Source organism: Cygnus atratus, chromosome 27 (assembly GCF_013377495.2).
Source record: "Cygnus atratus isolate AKBS03 ecotype Queensland, Australia chromosome 27, CAtr_DNAZoo_HiC_assembly, whole genome shotgun sequence".
Lineage (NCBI taxonomy): Eukaryota > Metazoa > Chordata > Aves > Anseriformes > Anatidae > Cygnus > Cygnus atratus.
The window spans coordinates 4,608,839-4,628,652 of NC_066388.1; the positions used below are offsets into that span (position 1 = coordinate 4,608,839).

A 19,814-nucleotide genomic window follows, 5' to 3' on the forward strand; every position below is an offset into this window, starting at 1 on the left:
GGTGAGTCCCTGGGAGAAGGGACACGCTCTGCTGTAAGCACCGGCTTTGCCCCAACCCTCCTGTCTATAGAATAACACTCAGAACAGGGAAGGAAACCGGTCACGACGGCGTTTCCCTCCCGTCGAAGTGCCGGTGAGCCCGGTAGGAGGAAGGCAGCGCCATGGGATGGTCGCAAGAGGGCAGCGTTACCCTTCCGAGTCCCTGCGCTCCTTATCCCGAGCAGCCCCAGCACCGCGGTCCCGGTCCCGGTCCCAGTCCTGGTCCCGGTCCCGGTCCCGGTCCCAGCCCCGGTCCCGGTCCCGGTCCCAGCCCCGGTCCCGGTCCCGGTCCCGGTCCCGGTCCCGGTCCCGGTCCCAGCGCCCCGCTTCGCCCCAGTGCCACCCCTAGCACCCCTCCAGCCTGCACCAGCACCGCCACCTGCCACCCGCATCCCCGCCTTGCCTCCCGCATCCCCAGCACCTGCATCCCCAGCCCGTGCTGGGAGCACCCCAGGGTGCAGAGCAGGAGGGCGAAACAGCCCCCAGCTCCCCCGCACCCACCTACAGGGCAGCACAAACACCGCTGTCCCGGGGCCGCCGCCATCGGTCCCATCCCTTCCCCTCCAAGAGACACCCCTCCCCAAAAATCCCCACTGGGGTTAGGAATTGTTGGCACAGGGATGTGTTGGGATGAGAAATGGGGGGAAAAAGTCTGGTGGAGGAATGAGAGAGCGGCTGGGGGGCACCTGTTGGCCAGCCAAGGTCAGCCCGCCACAGGGAGGGGAAATGGTTGGGAGAGGAAATCATTGGGATGGGGAATTTGGGGGATAAGAAGTTCTCGTTATTATGGGAAACCACCAGCAGGAAGGGAAAGCATCATTGGAATGGGAAATCATCGTTGGGATGGGAAATTGCTGGGATGGGAAATCACTGTGATGGGAAATTGCTTTTGGGGATGGTGGTGTTGGGGATGGTGGTGGTGGGGACGCTGGCAGCTCACAGCACAGGCAGGAGATTTTTAGTAAAATAATGACAAACAGGGACTTTGTTAAAGGCTGTATTTCCTCGAGGGGTAACCAGCTGGCAGGAGGGCAACACCCCTGTATCCGTGGCTTTGGGGTCAGGGGGGTGACTTCCCCGAGGGGCTTTGGGGCCATTCTGGCTGCATGGAGGGGACCGAGGAGGGCTTGAACGCTCCCATGCCTGCCGCCCCTGTGGTCTGTGCAGCACCTCAGCATCCTGGGGCAGTCTTTGGGGTCCTTCAGTCCCACCTCGCAGAGGACGCCTGCCTCTCCCCGAAACCCCCGGCGTAGTGTCAGGAGGGGAGGTGGAAGAAGCGGCTGGTCCTGCTGCCGCCGTGGGTGCCGTGCAGCTCTCTGTGCCGCTGCGCTGGCAGCGCGTTCCCCAGCTCCTCCTCCAGCATCTGTGGGACAGAAACAGCATTTCAGCATCCCAGCCCCAGGTGGTGGGGAAGGCAGCCCTCCGTCAGACCCCCGGGGATGGGGTGAACGGGCTCAGGATGCTGCGGGCGCGGGGGAATCGCTCACCTCCTTGCGGGCAGCCAACCGCTGCTTCCACTCGCTGAGCTCCATGGCGTGCTCCTCGTCCAGCCGCCCCAACTGCCTCCTCTCCTGGTCCTCCAGCAGCTGCATCTTCTCCCTCTGGGAGAGGCGAGGTGGCAAGGGGAAGGGATTTGCTCAGGGAGAGGTAGCGGGAGGCGCGGGAAGGCTGCTCCCCGGTACCTGCATCTGCTCCAGCTCCACCAAGCTCTCGGCCTGCTGCCGCTGCAGCTGCTGCAGCTCCTGCGCCTGCTGCTCCTGCTGCTGCCGCACCTCCGCCTGCTGCCGCCTCTCCTCCTGCTGCAGGAACTGTGGGGGGACAGCCCCCGTCATGCTGCCTGTCCCCAGCCCTCCCCGGGCTTCATCCCCCCTGTGTCCCAGACAGCCCCCACCTGCTTGGCCAGCTCTCTCTGCTCGGCCCCGTTGACCTGGCTCTTCAGGTTGCCCTTGAAGAGGGCCAGGCGCGTTTTGGCTTCGCAGCGCTGGCTTTTCAGCAGCTGGGCCCGCTCCTGGGCCTGCTGGCTCCTCAGCTCCTCCAGCGAGAGCTGGTGGAAGCGGTGCGCCCGCTCCGTGTCCTGTGCGAGGACGGGGCGGTGGGGTGACCGAGGAGCCGGGGGGCAGGCAGGACGTGGCCGCCTGGCTCCGGCCTCACCTTCTCGTGGCGCCTGCGGAGCTGCTGCCGCTGCAGCGCGTGCTGCTCCATCACCTGCTGCCTGAAGAGCTGGTACTTCTCCTGCAGGTGCCCCTGCTCCATGCTCCACACCACCGCCTCGCGGGCTGCCGGGCGAGAGCACAGCGCCGTGACCACGACCCACCCCAGCCTCCAACACCCCCAGCTCCCCTCCCCGGGACCCCTCCGCCTTCCTCCTCCCAGCCCCGTCCACCTCGTCGGAGGCTGTGGATCTTGCTGATGCACTCCCAGTCGATGGACGTCATCTTCTTCTTGTGCTCCTGGACCACCCTCTGCAGCGCCGCGTTGAGCTCCTGCTGCTGCTGCTGCAGGAACCGCTGCTCCTGCGGCCACCCAAAGCAGACGGTCCCCAGTGGCACATGTCCTGGTGGCACAGCCAGGGGGGGACAGCGCCGTCCCAGACACTCACCTCCTTCCCATCGCCCTTCAGCTCCTGCAGCCTCCTCCTGCAGTCCTTCTCCTGGAGGGCCTTGAGGCGCTTGGCCTCGTCGCGCAGCCTGGCCGTGTACTTGAGCTCCTGGCACTCCTTCAGCTGCCGGTGGCGCCGCTCCCAGCTCCCCACCTCCCGGTCGTAGTACTCCTTCTTGCTCTGCCACGCAGGGGCAGGGGAAGGGTTAACGGGGGCTGCGGTGACACCCGGGCAGGGTGTCACGGAGCAGGCAGAGTCCCCTCCAAAAAGTGACCTGTGCATTGTGTCAATGGGGCTGGGGCAATTGGGGACGTGGCCACCAAACTAACTGACACCCCCCCCCCCCCGAAAGCATCTTCCGCAGTGGGACCCCAGCACCTCCCTGCGTGGGCTGGGGGCTGTGCACCCCTCTCTGACCCCGTAGTCGCACCCAGCCCCTGTCCCTGTTACCGTCATCTCCTGCTCGATGTGGCGGAACATCTGCTCCCGCTGCTGGTGGAACCTCTGCTCCAGCTGGCTCTGCGCCCGCTGCTCCTCCTTCTGCAGCACCCGCAGCTCGCGGAGCTCCTGGCGCCTAAAGGGGGGGGCGAGCTGGGGCGGGAGGGGGCCGCAAGCCTGGAAAAAGCCCCCCCCAGCCCCAGCCTCCCTCCTTCATCCTTCGCCCCTCATCCTCCCCAGCAGAAACCCGGAGGTCCGTGCTGCTGGCACCACTCACCGAGCCGAGCGCGTCTTCTCGTCCCTCGGCCCAGCCCTGCTGGCCGTCCTGGCGGTCGTCACGCTCACCTCCTCGCCGTCCACCACGAACCTGCGGGTTTTCCTCACCGTCCTTCGCAGCGAGGGGGGATCCTGTGGCTGGGGGCAACGGTGGGAGCTCAGCTGACCCCCAGATCGGGCAAACCTAATGTGGAGCCCGTGCAAAGGGGGCAGCTCCGTGGGTCACGTCACCTGCAAGCTGCTCACCTGCTGGGCTTTCCTGATGGAGGGAGAGGGCTGCAATGTCACGGGGAGGGTGCTCAGACCTTGTACGGCTGCAGGGTTTTCCACAGGAGGTGGCTCTTCTCCTTGCTTTGATGTGACAGATGGGTCCGGTGCGTCCCCTTCCCACGCTGCCCGCACCTGGGCAGAGGAGTGGACAAGAGCAGCAAAGCTCGAGGTGTTCGTGGCCTCTGGGTGTGCTCCAAGGGGCTCTGGCACCGCTCCGTGACTCTCCAAGGCACCCACCTCCTCTTCGGGTCCATCCCTCAAAGGCCCTCCAGGAGCTGGAGCGAGCTGTGCCCCATCTCCGAGCTCTCCGTCGTCCCCATCGTGTCCCCTCCAGCCATTCCCATTAGCATCCCCTGGCATGTTGTCTCTGGGACTGTTCTCTGCTTTCTCTTCCGCTTCTTTAAGCGCCCCCGGGATCTCCACACTGGATGAATCCCCTGCTGCACTCTGGGCTCCCTCACCGACAGGTCCCCCTCTTGCAGGGGCTGCTTCCAGCTCCTCTCCCACCGGCATCGGCTCGGCCAGGCTGGCTGCATCCCCCGCTGCGTTGGGGTCTCCAGCCAAACGCCCTTCCCCAACGCCATCTTCCATTTGGGCTTCTGCCGGCACCGGGGCTTCACTGGGAGAAGTTTCCACCAGAGTTTCATCATTGTTGGTGGCTTTTTCCTCCTCCCTTCCCACCTCCTGCCTAACCAGGGCTGAGGAGCCAGCAATGGGCTCGCAGTCGGCTGAGTTTTTCTCCCCCTCGTTCCTCTCTCCATCCTCTCCCCATCCGGTCGGGGGCTCCTGCCCCCCCTCGAGCACTTCTGACCCCACAGCTTCCTCCTCCATCGCACGGGGCACCAGTGATGCCCCCTCCTGCAGCACCCTTTCCCCCTCTGGATTGGTGTCCTCAGGCTCCCCATCACCTCCAGGTCCCGTGGGTGCCCTCTCTGCTCCGTCCCCGTCCTTCCCAGGGCCACCTCCAGCCCCAATGGAGCCAGCCTCAACTTTCAGACCTCGCAAGGGCGCCGTGACCCAACACTGATGCTCTGCGAGCCTCTTGAAGCTCTGGGCTTTGGTCCACAAGGGCCACAGGTCCAGGGCTGCCACCAGCTGGGAGCCGCCCCACGGTTGCTGCTCGGCGTGGGCGCCAGCACAGCCCAGGCGCTGCTTCGTCCTCCGTCCTCCTGGGTCCTCACCCAGCACCCCCGCGGCCGAGCCTCCGCACTGGTCCCCATCAGCTCCACCTGGGGGCCTGGGCAGGACCGGAGAGCTACGAGCAGCAGCATCGCTTGATTCCTTTTTCTCATCAGTTTTGGGGGGTGAAACAGGGCTCAGCGGCGCTGCGAGCTGTCCCTCCGTAGGCGTTTCATCCACGGGCGCTGTATCGGTGTGTTGGCTTCCCTCCTCAGCCTCAGGTCCAAGTCGGGGTTCTTGCATTTCAGGAAGGTCTCCCTCCTGGCCTGGCCCCGGGGGGGGCTCAGCGGGGGTGCAGGGGGTCCCTGGAGGGATGCTCCCCTCCTGCTGGCACCCCTGGATGTCTCCTCCTGCCTCCGCCGTCCCTTGGGGCGCACCCAGCGCCATCCGCTCCAAGCTGCTTGCCTCCCCCCCGGGCTGCTCCCGAGCTGTTTCTTGGGACTTGACCCCCCCGAAGAGCGACCTGCGCCGCATCAGCTTGAGGAATTCGGACGGCTTCCTCGAGGGGAGCCTCAGGGAGCCCGTGGGCATGGGCGAGGATTTCCTCCTCACTGGCTTCAAGTCACCGGAGGCTGTCTTGCTCCTGGGCACTACCTCCGTCCGGATGGGGGGCTCCTCGCCGAGCCCCCCCGCTGGGGCTGGGGGCTGATGCTCAAGGGGCCCCCTCGGGGATGGGGGGCAGGAGGAGCCTCCATGCTCCTGGACAGGCTGCGGGATGGACAATGGCAGGGAGGTGAGGTGAAGGTGATGGAAAGGGGAGCTGTCCCCTGCACCCACGGCGCGTTGGCTGCTACTCACGCACCGAGGGGACCGGAGCTTCCTCCTCATCCTCTTCCTCCAGCACGTCTGCCCGGGCCTCGGCCACCAGCTCCCGCAGCGGCCGCTTGTCGGAGACGCCCGCCACGAAGGGGTGCTGAGAAGGAGCCGGGAACGAGCAGGGATGGGGCCAGGGGCCACCACCAGGGACAGGCAGGGAGGGGACGGGATGGGGGCCACCCACCTGCAGCAGCTGCGTGGCTGACCAGCGCGCCTCGGGGCTCTTCTCCAAGGATTTCCTCAGGAAGTCCTTAAAGTCTTCGGACCTGTGGGATGGTCCCCGTGAGCACAGGGGGAGCTGCTCCCGGCTGTGGTCCCCAGGGGACTTGGGGGGGTGTTGGACACCTTGGCAGAAGGTCCCCAGCCCGGCGCTGCCCACCCATGTCACCTGCCGCGGGTCACAGCGGTGTGATGGGAACCCCCTGGTGCTGTGCCGTGGAGGAACCACAACCAACATCACCCATCAGTCCACGACCCCGTCCTGCCTGCCCCTGCCTTGGTGTCCCCATGGGACCAGCACTCGGGAGGGGTCGGTGACAAGTGACGGGACGTGAGGGCATGGCCGCATGTGGCGCCAGGGGAGGGTTGGATCGGGCGTCAGGAGGAATTTCTTCACGGGGAGGGCGGTCGAGCTTTGGAAGGGGCTGCGGGGGGAGTGGTGGGGTCCCTGCAGGTATCTGGGAGCTGTGGACGTGGCACTAGGGGACACGGGACAGTGCTGGGGCTCAGGTCAGCTTGTGAGCGCGAAGGTCTTCTCCGTGCCGGGCGACCCCAGGGGGCTCACCACGCGCTGCATGGGGACTCACCACCTCTTGGGGTGACGCAGGGTGGGCGGCTGGGACTTGGCGATCTTCAGCAGCACCCGCAGGGGGTTCAGCTCGTGGTGGGGGGGCTCCATCTCGGCCATCTCGATCAGCGTGATGCCCAGGGACCAGATGTCGGCCTTGTAGCCGTAGGGGTTCTCCTTGGACGTCTCACACTGCACCACCTCCGGGGCCATCCTGCGCACAGGAGTGAGGGGAAGGGGCCAAGCCTGCCCGTGCTGGAGCTGGCGCCTCCCTCTGAAACCAGCCCCAGGCTCCTTCCCCTCGGAGATCTGACCTCTGACACCCCCAGCGGGCTGTCACCCACCAGCAGCCCCACTCCCCTCCGTGCTATTGAGAAACCCAGCCTGGGACTGGTGCTGGGTCTGGCCGAGATGCTCCAGGGGTTGCAGCAGGAGCAAAGCTGGTGGTGAGCAGCCACAGAAGGCGCGGGATGCTCGGGACACCCCAAAACCCCACCATCCCCCCGGGATTTCCACCCTGCACCTACCAGTATGGGGTGCCGATGAAGGATGCCCGGCGCTGGATGGTGCTGGAGTTTTTCGCAGAGACGCCGAAATCGGCTGCAGCGCAGAAAGCGGGGCTTAGAGGGGACCCTCGGGGCAGAAACCACCCCCAGGGGGGTCCTGTCCTCACGTCCCCCTGGGGCTCACCCAGCTTGATGTCCCCATCGAGGGTGAGTAGGACGTTGCCGGCCTTCACGTCGCGGTGGATGATCTTGCAGCCGTGCAGGTACTGCAGCGCCAGCAGCAGCTGCTTGCACGCCGCTCGGATCTGCTCCTCCGTCAGGCCCTTCTCCAGCTCTGCCAGCAGCAAAAATGAACCCCGCCACTAATGAAACATGCCCCCCCTCCTGGCTGCACCCTGACCCTTCCTGCAGGGCCTACACCTGCCTCAAAATACTTCAAAATTTGCCAATCCCCCTTCCCACCCCTCCGACAGCCGCGCTTGTAACCCGGAGAGCATTTATTTACCCAAAATCGCTGCATCCACGGCCCCGCCGGGACAAAACTCCACCAAGATCTGTGGGAAAGAGCTGAGTTTTCCACCTAAAATCTGCAAGCGTGCCCTCGCCAGCCCCAAAGCCCCGTCCCCGAGGACGCTTCGCCCCTGCCGTGTCCCCGCTGCTCACCCAGAGCCGCCCGTCCCAGTAGAGCGCGTCCAGGAGCTTGGTGATGTTGGGGTGGTCGCAGCCCGCCAGGATCTCGATCTCCACCACGTAATCCTCCAGCTCCTCCTCGCTCGGTGTCTCGATCACCTTCGCCGCCGCCAGCGCCCCCGTTGCCTTGTTTTGTGCCTGGGGGAGAGGTTTTCCGCCTGCCCGACAGCACTAGGGGGGCACTGGGAGCGTGCCCGGGGGCTCTGGGCGCTACTGGAGGGCACTGGGGGGGAGCTGGGGGTCTCTCAGTGGCAATGGAGGGCACCGGGAGGTGCAGAAAGTGCTGGGGGGCGTTGGGGAGCTCTGGGAGCACTCTGGGGGGCTCGAGGCAATACTGGGGGGCACAGGGTTTGTATGCAAGGTGTTAGTACTGGGGGATACTGGGAGGGCTCTGGGAAGCACTGGGGGGCACTGGGATTGTACTACAAGGTGCCGGACAGCACTGGGGGGGTGCTGGGGGGGGGGGTCTCGGTGGTACTGGGTGGCACTGGAAGGGACCTGGGGGTCTCTAGGCACCAGTGGGGGACACCGGGAGGTTATTGAGGGTCTGTAGGCAGCACTGGGAGGCACAGGGATTGTACTATGAGGTACTGGGGGGCACTGGGAGGCCCTGCAGGTTTTAGGGGACATCTTAGAACTGCAGCCCACCCCAGCAGCAGCCTGCATGGGTTTGGGGCCGGGGGAAGAGGGGGATTTGCCCCATCCCTGCTGCCTGGTGCCCACCCCAGGTCACCGGGTGCTACAAGGAGGCATTCGGCCAACCCCCAAAAAAAAAGAGCCGGTGCCGAAGGGAAGGGGATGGTTTAGAAGCGGGGCCATTGTGCACCCCCAGCCCTGGTGCCGGAAGGCGGCTGCTGCTGCTTTGGGGCCGGAGAGCAGCAAATCGGGTTTCCTGCCTCTGCACCGCGGTGGCAGCGATGGTGCAGGAGGAAAACATCCCTGCTGCGCCCCACCGCTGGAACGGGGGCGGCGAGCGGTGGCCCGTGGGGACCCAAAACGGGGCTCCCCCCACGCCAGGAGGTGTGGATGGGGCTGCACTGAGCCAACGCTCAGGGACATGCACCCTGCCACCCCCTGCTAGAAATCTGGGGCCATTTCAAAGGTTTCTGGCTTGTTGCATGATGGCGATGAGCTCCGCGCTTGATGGAGCACGGAGGATGAAAAAAAGAAGAAGAAGAAAAAGAAAAGAAGAAGAAAAAGAGAAGAAAAAAGCGCGTTTCCAGAATCCTCGGGGACCGGCGGTGGTTTTTGGCTGCTCATTTCCCCCCTACCTTGAAGACCTTGCCGAAGGCCCCGTCGCCCAGCTCGCCCAGCACCAGCCAGGCCTCCTCGGGGTCGACGTCCCGCTTGACATGCTCGCACCGCCTCGGCTTCTTCTTCTCCGGACCCAAGCGGAAAAGCCTCCGGAGGAAAGCCATGGGGCTGGGGGCTCAGGGGGGGCCGGCAGCCACCTCCATGCGTGGGGCCGGGGCGAGCCCCGGGGGGTCTCGGGCTCCCCTGCGAGGTGCCGTGGCAGCCCGCGCTCTTCCTGCCCCGCTCAGGAAGCGGCCTCGCGGAGGGCGCAGGATGTGCGGAGGCTGCAGGCGGAGGCTGAGCGGCGGAGGCCGTAGAGAAGAGGCTGCGCTGCCCCAGGGTGGGGGTTCGGGGTGTGTAGGGGCACCCAAGGGTGCTGCCTGCACCCGCCCCCTGCAGACACCCCGCTCCTTTGGGGGCTCCGTGCCCCCCCGTGCGCGGCTCCATCACCACGCAGCAGGTGTGCACGCATCCAGGTGCTCGTGCCGACGGGTCCCCTTGCCCCCAAGCGTTTTGGGGACATTAAAAGCAGGCTTGCTGCTCTGACAACACCCCCCCCCTCACCGAGCAGGGTGGGTTTGAGGCGCCCACCCAAGGCCGTGGAGATGGGATGGAGCCACGGGGAGCCCCCCCGGGGCGGGGCACAGAATTGGCCGGGCAGGGCTGAAACAGTGCCCAGAGGAGTGGGGCAGCCCTACAGGGCGCCATGGGGGTTTCCTCAGGCCTCACGGTGCTAATTGGTTTTAATCAATTAATTGCCGTCGTTAGTCACGGCATCGTTAAGTGACATAAGGGAGGTGACCGTGAGGGGGGGACAGCTCGGGGGGGCCCCAGGGCCACAACAAACGCACTGGTGGCTGCTTACACCCCAAGGGGGTGTGGGCGCATCCCCTTCACCCCCCCAGACCTGCTTGCACACCCAGGCAAAAGCTTTTCCTTCCCAGAGGAAAAGCCAGCAGCCAGGCTTTCACTTTGCACTTCTAATTTTCCTTTTCCTTTTTTTGCCTTCCTTTCACTTCCCTTTTTTCTCTTTTTCCCATTTTTCCTTTTTTTTTCTTTTTCTCTTTTTTCTTTTTCCCTTTTTTCTTTTTTCCCTTCTTCCTCCTTTTTCCCTTTTCTCTTTTTTCCCTTTTTCCTTTTTTCCCTTCTTTCCCCCTTTCCCTTTTTTCCCTTTTCCCTTTTCCCTTCCTTTTTCCCTTTTCCCCTTTTCCCTTTCTCCCCTTTGCCCTTCCCCCTTCTTTTTCCCCTTTTCCTTTTTCCCCTCCTTTTTCCCCTTTCTTTTTCTTCCTTCCTTTCCTTTCCTTTCCTTTCCTTTCCTTTCCTTTCCTTTCCTTTCCTTTCCTTTCCTTTCCTTTCCTTTCCTTTCCTTTCCTTTCCTTTCCTTTCCTTTCCTTTCCTTTCCTTTCCTTTCCTTTCCTTTCCTTTCCTTTCCTTTCCTTTCCTTTCCTTTCCTTTCCTTTCCTTTCCTTTCCTTTCCTTTCCTCCTCTCCCCTTCCCCTTTTTTCTTTTTTCCTTTTTCCTTTTTCCTTTTTCTTTCTTTTCCCTATTTTTCCCTTTTCCACTTCTTTCTCTTTTCTCCTTTTCACCTCTTTTCCCTTATTTCCATTCTTTTTTTTTTTCTTTTTCTCCTTTTTCCCTTCTTAATCCCCCCCCTTTTCCCCTTATTTCCCTCCCCTATATCCCCAGCAGACCATGGCAGGACCCCGGGGTGCTCTGCCCAGGGCTGACCCCCAGCACCTCTCAGCACACCGACGACCCCAGCGCTGCCTCGACCCCTCCCCAGCCGCTCGCTGCTTCCCCCGAGCACAGCGGTAAAAACCCAAACCCACTGGGGGGAGATTTTCCCTCGCGGGCTGGCCCCCACCGGGGGGGGCTCAGCCTTAAATTCGGTGTTTCCCAGCCTGACACCGGCCCCTAGCTGCACATTTGTCGCTCCCAAACCCATCGCGAGTCCCAGGAGGCTTCGCACAAGGGGAAACTGAGGCACGGGGCGGGCAATGCGATGCGGGGCCCTGACCTCCTGCCGATACCCCCCCCCCCCCCCCCCCACATGAATAGAAACCGGAGCCGGGAATAGAAAGCAGAGGTTTGGGGTTTTTTAGCTCTTTTTCGCCATAACACACTGTATTATTGGGGTAATTTTGCTGCCCCAACTTCCTGCCGCGGTCGGGGCGACGCCGCCCGGATCTGCCCCGGCATCGCCGCGTCCCAGCGGGGCTCAGCACCGGGGGGTCCCGGGGGGGGGGGGGGGGGGGCAGCGTGGGGGCGAGGTGCTCCGGCTGCGACACGGGGGGGGGGTGGGGGGCTTTAAAGTCCCCATCCCAGCAATGAGCGTTCACCCCGGGAATAAAAACAACAACAACTTTTATTCCAATGGCACAGGCTGGGGGCTGCGGGGTGGGGGGAACCAGGGCCGGGGGGCCGCACTTGCCCCCCCCCCCCCCCAATTTCTCCCCTTTTGGTGAATCTCACGGGAGGCCCCTCGCGAGCAGGGGGGGGGACGAGGGATGGCTTTCGCTCTGACTGCTGCTGAGTCAAGCCCAAGGGGGAGCGTTCCTGGAACGAAAGGGTTAATGTCACACCCAAAAGCCCCCCCCCCCAGGTCCCCCCCCTTTCCCTCCCCCCGGGCTCAGCCTGCTTCTCCCTCTCCCCCCACCCCACTGCCTTTTGGGGGGTCTCAGCCCCCCCCCCCCCCCCCCCCCCCGTTGTCCCCTGCCCAGCGGCTCCTTTGCCCCTTTCCTAGCCCAAGGTGTGGGGGGGGACAGGAGCGAAACGTCCCCGTCCCCCTCGACCCCCCCCCCCCCCCCCGGTTCTGCTTTTTCTGGCTGTTTGGCCCCAAATGAGTCACCGGGGGATTTTTATTTTTTTTTTGGGGCTCTTTCACAACCCGGCGGGGGGAGATTCTCGGCCGGGATGCCGAGGGGTTGAGCACCCATGGGTGCTCCAGCGGCTCCCATGGGTGCTCCAGCAGCCCCCCCCGCCCCCTGTTTGCAGGTGGAGGGACCATGACACCCGGGCTGGGGACCAAGGACAAGGCATGGTCCCTCTCGGTGGCACGGAGCCGCCGTCCCTGGAAAGCAGCACCCAGCACCGGAGCGGTGCCGGGGGCTCGCTCCCGCTTTACCGGACGGTCCCAGCCCCGGGGGTGCAGGGGGGGGACACGTACCGGTGGCTCGGTCCCCATTTCCAGCCCCAGAGGGACACCGGGCAGGGACAACGCACCGGTGCCAACTCACGGCCGACACACCGAGCTGGGGGTGCGAAGCCACCCGGGGAGCGGGGGGGACAAGGGCCACGCGCCCACCGGCACCCAGGGTACGGGGACCCGGCCCCGGTGATGTCCCCAATGCCCCGGGAGCATCACCGGGACTGGGGTTGGGGGGGGGGCTGGAGCCGGAAAGTCCGGCACAGTCATACAGCGAGGTGCCGGCTGCCGGTTGGCGAGAGCCCCGAAAAGCCCGTCCGTTCCGGTAAGGAAAGAGTCAATCGCACACGCACACGCAGAGCCACACACGCCACTTCCCTGAGTGGGGATGAGTCATCCTCAGCCCTTCATCCCCGTCCCAGTAACACCAGCAGCCCCACAGCGCTCTTCCTCCGGCCGCCCATGAGCCGCTCGGCCTTCGCCTCCTGAACCGGTGAGTGCCGGGGGGCACCGGGCTGGGGGAGGGGGGCACCGCGCGGCCCCCGGCCCACGGGCACGCCGCGTGGGGCCGAACACGAGTGGGCTCCGGGCACGGAGTCCCGGCGATGAGCCCGGAGCGAACCCAACGGCACCGAGCCCCCACTTTTTGGGGGCTGCCCCCCCCCCCCCCCCTCGTTTTGGCGAGGGGCTGGGGTTGGGGTGGTGGCGGGCGGTGGGCACGCGGCGGTGGTGGGCGCAGGGTGGCAGCGGGCCCGCGGTGACTTCACACGTTACTCACCCGCCTGGCACCGGGCCCGCGCTATTCCCGGCCGTGACGCCCCCGGCGTTCGCCCCGGCCGCCGCCGGTCACCGGGAATTTGGGGGAGCGTGGCGGGATCACGGGAGCATCCCGCAGGCCTTCGACCGGGAAGCGCGGTGCCGCGGGGGGCACCGGAGTTTGTTTGTCACAAACTTTCCTGCTTTGCTACAGCGCAGCTTTCCCGCGCCCGTTTTCTTCTTTGCCCCCAAAGTGGCTGCTTTTTGCCCCAAAAGCCCCCGGCCCCCCCTGCGCTCGGGGCAGCCGCGCGCCGGTTTCCTGCTTTTTTCGCAGAAAGGGAGGAAATCGCGTCAGCCCCGCCGCGCTCGCAGTGCCGGGAACCGGGCGTGAGCCGGGAAATCACAGCCGGGGCCCGGGCTGTGCACGCGCACGTTCACGCGTGTTTCTGCATGTGCACACGCGTGGCTGCGCGCACCCCACACGGGCACAGCGTGTGCCTCGCGGCACCCACATGTGAGCACTGGCACGCACATGTGTGTGCTCAGCTGGACCCGCATGCACACGCTTCTACTCACATGCACACACCTAAACTCACACGTCTATACTCACACGCATGTGCCTGTACTCACATGCACACACCTATATTCACATGCACACACCTATACTCACACTCACACCTATACTCACATGCACACACCTATGCTCATATGCACACGCCTCTACTCACGTGCACACGCTTCTACTCACACGCACACACACCCACACTCACAAGCACACACCTATACTTACACACACACGCATGTCAGCACATACCTGCACACATGAGCACGCTGGCACATGTGTGCCCAGCCAGGCACACGCGTGCCCAGCCTGGCACACGCGTGTACAGCCCCCTGGGCACGCGCCCAGCTGCACCCGCACCCACCCACCGCGATGGACGACCCACCTGCATGCACCCACCTGAACACACGCGTGTGCACACACACACATGTGTTCACACACACCTGCACACACGCACTGAACACGCCTACACACGTGTGCACACGCACGAAGCCGCGCACACACGCACATACACTTCCCCCATGCACACACGTGCGCAAACATTTACCCCCACGCACCCCCTTGCACACGCGTGTTCCCCGCGCCCTCCCCCCCCTACGCACGCACGGGCGGCAGGACTACAACCCCCAGCGTCCCTTTCGCCAGCGGGGACGAGCAGCGAGGCCGCCCAATCGGCGACGGGGGCGTGGCGGCGCCGCCCAATCGGCGGCGGGGGCGTGGCGGCACCGCCCAATAGGCGGGCAGTCACATGGCGCGGCGGCGGCGGCGGCGGCGGCGGCGGGTGAGCGGCACCGGCACCGGGACCCCCCCCCCCCCCCGGGGCTGCCCCCCCCCCGAGCTCGGAGTATTCGGGGGTGACCGCCCGTTCCCCCCACCCCCTCAACCCCTCCACCGCCTTTTGTAAAATTTTTTAACCATTTTCGGAGGGTTTTCCCCCAAAAGTTGGCGCTGGGCAGGGAGGGGCAGGCGGGGGGGGGGGGGCAAAATTAATTATTTTTTTTGGGGGGGGTGTGAAAGATGTGGGGGGGGGGGAGAGACCCCGGTGGGCGACCCCATGGCGCGAAGCATCCCACTTGCTCCTTATTTGGGTGGGGAGCGAGAATTTGGGGGGATATTGCCCTTTTTCCCATATTTTGGGGGGGGGGGGGGGAGGGAGCAGCGACGACTGGGGGGGGGGATTGGCGATCTGGGGGGATCTTGCCCATTTTCCCCATTTCTCACCTTTTTCCCCCCCCCTCGGCAGGGCTCACCGTGAGGGCGCCGCCGCTCCCCGCATGGAGGACAGCCGGGAGCAGCCCCCCGGCCCCGCCGAGCCCCCCGCCACCCTACACAGCCCGGGGGCCACGCCGCCGCCCCCCGCCCCGCAGCAGCCGCCCCCCGTTTTGGGGCAGACCCCCGGGCACGAGCCTCCCGCGCCGGCCTCCGACGGGGTGAGAAAGCGAGGAGGAAGAGGAGGAGGGCGCAGTTCCCGGTTTTGGGGGGAAAAAGAGCAAAATTGGGGTGCCGGCGCAAAGCCCGATGGAGGCGGGGGGGCCCCGGGGGTGTGGGTCCGGTGGGTTTTAGGGTTTGTGGCCCCGCGGCCGCGCCGCTCCCCGGCGGCCTCTGTTTAAAAACGAGCCTCGAAATAGTTCGGCCGTTGAAACGCCGCGGCTGTCACAAGCGGTTAAAAGAATAGAAAGAAGAAGAAAAAGTACTTTGGGAGCCGAGCAGCTGCTTTGCCCAAAAATAGCAACAAGTTTTATAACTCCGGAAAATGTAGAACAAACAAACGAGAAACATTTTTAGCTGAGAAAGGAGGCGGGGGGGTAAGGGGGGGAGGGGGGGGGGGGTGGGGGACGGAGCAAGAATTTCTGCCCTTCTGTTTTCCTGGAAGCCGGTCCTCGTGTTCTCGCGCGGCTCCAGCGCTTTGACCAACTTGGCCGCCTGCCCGGGCTGCCGAGTAACGAACGGAGAGCTCAGAAAATGCCCCCGGGCTGCAAAGGGAGGGGCGGGGGTGGGGGCTCCTGCCCTGCCTCAGTTTCCCCTCCAGGACCTTTCTGTGCCCCCCACCCCGGGCTGCGGGGTCCCTCCTGACCGCTGTGTCCCCAGGAGCCGCCGCTGCCCGAGGATGGCCCCGAGCGGCCGAAGGCGTCCGAGGAGGACGCGGTGGCCAGCGGGGAGAAGGAGGAGGAGGAGGCCTTCCTCGTCAGCCTCTACAAGTTCATGAAGGACCGGCACACGCCCATCGAGAGGATCCCCCACCTCGGCTTCAAGCAGAGTACGGCCCCATGGGGCAGGGGGGAGGCTTTTGGGGGGATTGAGGGCTCGGAGCGGGGCCGGCGGGCGCTGTGCCCTGCTGACGCCTTCTCCTCTCTTCCCAGTTAACCTCTGGAAGATTTACAAGGCGGTGGAGAAGCTGGGGGCCTACGAGCTGGTAAGCGGCTGGGGAGCACCCACGGGGGCCGTCCGGGGGTTTGGGCAGGGGTTAACCCGTCCCCACTGCAGGTAACGGGGCGACGGCTCTGGAAGAACGTGTACGATGAACTCGGGGGCAGCCCCGGCAGCACCAGCGCAGCCACTTGCACCCGGCGCCACTACGAGAGGTAGGGGGGCAGCGGCCCCGCTCCGTGCCTCAGTTTCCCCTCCCTGGGATTCGTCCGAGGCCGGCGCTCACGGCCGCCCGCTCGCCCCGCAGGCTGGTCCTTCCGTACGTGCGGCACCTCAAGGGCGAGGACGACAAGCCGCTGCCCCCCAGCAAGCCCCGCAAGCAGTACAAGGTCTCCAAGGGCGCCGAGACGGGCGAGAAGAGCAGGAGGAGCAAGAAGGAGAAGGGCCGGGAGCAGGTGCGCAGCCCCATGGGGCTGGGATGGAGCGTGGGAGCAGCCCCCAACCCCCTGGAGACCTTTCCTCCATCCCAGGCACGTGGGAGGACGTGGAAGAGCTGGGGCAGGAGGAGAGCAGAGGACTGAGCCTCCAGCAGTGGAGGACACTGGGGGGGAACCCAGTGGGGTGGGCGGGGGGCCCAGCACCCCCACCCCAATTTCCCTTTGGTTGCAGATGCCGCCGGAGAAGGCGAAGCCTGAGGCTGTGGCCACCCCTGGAGGCAGCAAGGAGGAGCCGGCGGAGGCCCCGGAGCGAGGCCGACCGGCCGAAGGACGCGCCAGCCCCGCAGCCCCAGCGCCAAGCCCCTCAGCGGGGTGTGCAGGCACCTGCAGAGCCCACGCCGAAGCCTACAAACGCCTCTTCTCCAGCTTTTACTCCAAAGGCAACCACCCCATCATGTCCCCGCTGGCCAAGAAGAAGCTGCTGGCCCAGGTGAGCAAGGCCGAGTCCTTGCACTGCCACAAGCGCCACTGCCCAGAGGGCCGGCGGGGGGCGAGCGACGCTCACCCCAGCACAAGCCCCGAGCCCCCCCGGCCAGCAGAGGAGCGGAGGAGCCCGGAGCCTCCTGGATTTAAGGATCCATCCCGAGGCAGCAGGAGTGAGGTGGGATCCGTCCCCAGCGCCTCCCCAGGGGGGAGAGACAGCCAGCCCTACCCCAGAGCCGAGGAGGGGGGCCCCGCGCCCGCCGTCTTCACCGGCTACTTCCACGCCTACCACAACAAGGTGCTGAAGCCCGTGAGCTGCCACCCCCTCGGGGGCTACTTCTCCAGCTTGAAGGATTTTTTGGAGCCGCAGCCGGAGGACACGGAGCAGCCCCAAGACCTGCGGAGCAAAACGGGGCAAGCGTGGAGCGGGGAGGGCCCGCGGGCGGCCGCTTTCACCGCTGTTAAATCTTGCCGGGTGCCCCCCGGGGCCGGCTTCGCGCCACCGACGCAGAGCCCCACAGTGCCGGGGGGCAAGCGGAGCCGGGAGGAGGAGGCTTTCGGCCCCGGCAAGAAGCTGCGGGCTGTGTCCCCCTTCGTCAAGGAGCCCGAGGGCAGGGACAAGGGCGCTGGCTCGCCCAGGGGCCAGCAGGTGCTGGCCAAGCCCAAAGCCATCGTGCCTGGTCCCGCCTACACCGCCCCGCTGCCCGCCGTGCCTCCAGCCCCGGACGTTTACAAGGGAGCGATGCTGCGGTTCCCGGTGAGCTTCGCCAACCCGCTGGAGCACCTCAAAACCCCGGCGGCGCCGCTGATGCCGTCCCTCTCCGTCAACCCCTTCGTCATCCCTGCTTTCCCCAGCCCTTTGATAGCCGCCTCCACGCAGCCCTCCGACCTGTGCCGGCCGCTGGCGACCGGCCCCGGGCACTACCCCACGTCCTACGAGAGCTCGCTGCAGCACCGGCTCTACCCCGTGGCGACGTGGCACAGCCAGCCCACCTACGCCACCCCGCACGCGTCGGCCTTCCACCGCAATGCCAAGCTGTAGGGTTTTCGCCCCGATCCGGACCGGCCTCGTCCTCGCAGACAGGTGGCCGTGGGGGTGCCGTGGTGGCCGGAGCCCATCGGCGCTTCAGAGCCGCCACGTCCCGCGGCAGAGACGAGCTGAGCTGGACCGTGTCGTTTTTACTTCTGATCTTAGAGCTGTTTGTATCTGCCATCGTTCGCCGGTGACTTAACTTCCAGTATCACAAGGTTATATATATATTATATATATATAAAAAAAGGGAGCAAAGTGAGCTGCAGGTTTCTATTTTGTTAGAGAGGCCGTGCCCCGTGCAGTTTCACGCGGCCAATGCCGAGAGGAGGCAGAGCCGAGCAGTGGCTGTCCGCCATCTCACCAGGATGCTCTGTAACTCCCTGGGTACACAGCCCCTTCTCACTCCTAGGAAGCAATGCAATTTTATTTTTAAACGACGTTGCCTTGAGCAGGGGGTTCCTGAGGTTGTTCAGGGGCTCGGGACCGCGGCAAAAGCATCCGTGAGAAGCGCGCCGGCCGCTCCGCTCGCTGCCGCCACGCACCTCCAACAGCCGGAAGGGCTGAGCCGGTGGCAGAAGGCAGCATCCCAAAATAAAACTGGCTGGATGGTCCCAACCTGGCGGTGTTTGGGGTGTCCTTGATTTCTGGGATTTTCGGGGCGGGGCTGGGGGGGGACCAGCCTCACCCTTGCAGGTGTTTTGCAACCTGTGGGGAACAGGCTGAGACATACCTGTGGGGCTTCCCCTGTCCGGTGGGGAAGGAGGGGTTTTCCTGCGTTGTTTTTGGCAGCTTTTTCCCAGCCCCGGGGAATTTCAGCTGTTTCCTGGAGCACCCGTGTGCCCGGCTGCGGGTGCCGTAGGGCTGAGGGCAGCGCAGTGATGGCACCGCAGGGAGGCCTCCTGGCTCTGAAGCGCTCCTGCATGGCTGAGAACATCTGGGAGGGGACAGATGGACAGGCAGGCAGGCAGGCAGCACCTTGGACGTGAGCTGGGGAAGAGAGGAGCACGCTGGTGGTGGCCAGATGGCCCAGGACAACTCCAGAGGAAGGAGCAAACCCGCACAGACCTGCACAGCACATCTCCAGCTGCTTTCTGCCTGCAGGAGCTCCTGATGAGCCATTGCAAACGACCTGAACTCTTTATGGGACCCTCAGGACTCATTTCTCTTGTGCCAGCTACTTCCCACGAGAGCAGCTGCTGACTGCGATCCTGGCGCCTTGCTGTGAGCCGTGGAAAGGGCGGCGAGCCGGTGGCACTTGCTCATCCCCAACGAGGGTAACGGCTTCGGGTGGAGAAACGGAGCAGCAGCAGTAAATCGGCTTTGAAGGACCACTTCTGCTGCTTCCACAGAAAGCAGAAAAAGAGCTAAAGTTATCCCCAAGCAGTGCTGGTCACTGGGATGCCTTTAGGGTTAGACTTGGTGAGAGGAGTCGTCATCGCTGCTGAAATAGGGAGCAGCTTTCTGCAGCATCGTGGAGCCAGCCAGTTCTGGGTCCTCCAGCCTGGACGTCAGACGCACGCTGCTGGCTGCCCCGGCACTCCTCGTGCCCCAAGTGTTGCCACCAAAACGCGTACAGCTCTGTGAGCCCCAGGGCTCGAGTGCTCCCTCAGAGCTGCCGCACTCCCTCCGCACGTGGGAGCGAGGGCACCGGGGCGAAATGGGAGACGCCCCATCCCTCAGCCTTACTGCAGCAGGGAAATTGTGACTTGAAGCCTAGGAAAGACAGCTGGGCTGCTCGAAAACACGGCAGGGCGGCAGCTGACCAAGCTTTTAGGAGCCGTGCACGTGCTTCTGTCCGTAGGTCTCTCAGTTGAAGTTCATCCAGGCTGCGTTTTGCCCCGATCCGTCCCCGGGGGGACTGGCAGAGCTGCGCCCCGTGGCCACCCCTCACCTGCAGCAGGTCACGGTGTCCCTCGCGCAGCCGCGGTGCAGGAAGCAAGCCGAGACCCAGCCGGTCCCCGCTTGGTGCTGGCTCCCGTCGGAAAGGTCCACGTGCTTTTTGGGAGGTGCAAGGCCACCTGGGGAAGAGAAAAAACAGTAGGAGGTGGTGCGTTTTGCACCTCGGGGCATCCAGTCCCCTCTTTAACCAAAGCGAGCCCCCGACTTGGTGCAGGTAGCAGCGGTTAGCAGCAGGGCTC

General features: G+C 64.8%; 2 protein-coding genes across 2 annotated transcripts; one reads left to right on the top strand and one right to left on the bottom strand.

Moving 5' to 3' along the window:
• Positions 1-1,294: 1,294 nt before the first annotated feature.
• Positions 1,295-9,018, bottom strand: LOC118260950 (serine/threonine-protein kinase 10-like). The gene is made up of 18 exons (XM_035571532.1): positions 8,872-9,018; positions 7,574-7,738; positions 7,416-7,464; positions 7,095-7,244; positions 6,932-7,004; positions 6,424-6,618; positions 5,802-5,883; positions 5,604-5,714; positions 3,860-5,509; positions 3,354-3,490; positions 3,089-3,212; positions 2,639-2,818; positions 2,423-2,552; positions 2,191-2,315; positions 1,931-2,113; positions 1,722-1,847; positions 1,527-1,640; positions 1,295-1,402 (listed from the first exon to the last, which is right to left on the bottom strand). The coding sequence occupies exons 1-18, from the start codon at positions 9,016-9,018 to the stop codon at positions 1,295-1,297; spliced, it is 3,849 nt and encodes a 1,282-aa protein (XP_035427425.1).
• A 5,697-nt stretch (positions 9,019-14,715) lies between these two features.
• On the top strand, positions 14,716-18,291 carry ARID5A (AT-rich interaction domain 5A). The gene is made up of 6 exons (XM_035571514.2): positions 14,716-14,786; positions 15,445-15,613; positions 15,717-15,769; positions 15,841-15,938; positions 16,031-16,178; positions 16,393-18,291. Exons 2-6 carry the CDS (start codon positions 15,559-15,561, stop codon positions 17,683-17,685), a joined length of 1,647 nt encoding a protein of 548 aa, XP_035427407.1. The 5' UTR covers positions 14,716-14,786; positions 15,445-15,558; the 3' UTR covers positions 17,686-18,291.
• The last annotated feature ends 1,523 nt before the right edge of the window (positions 18,292-19,814 follow it).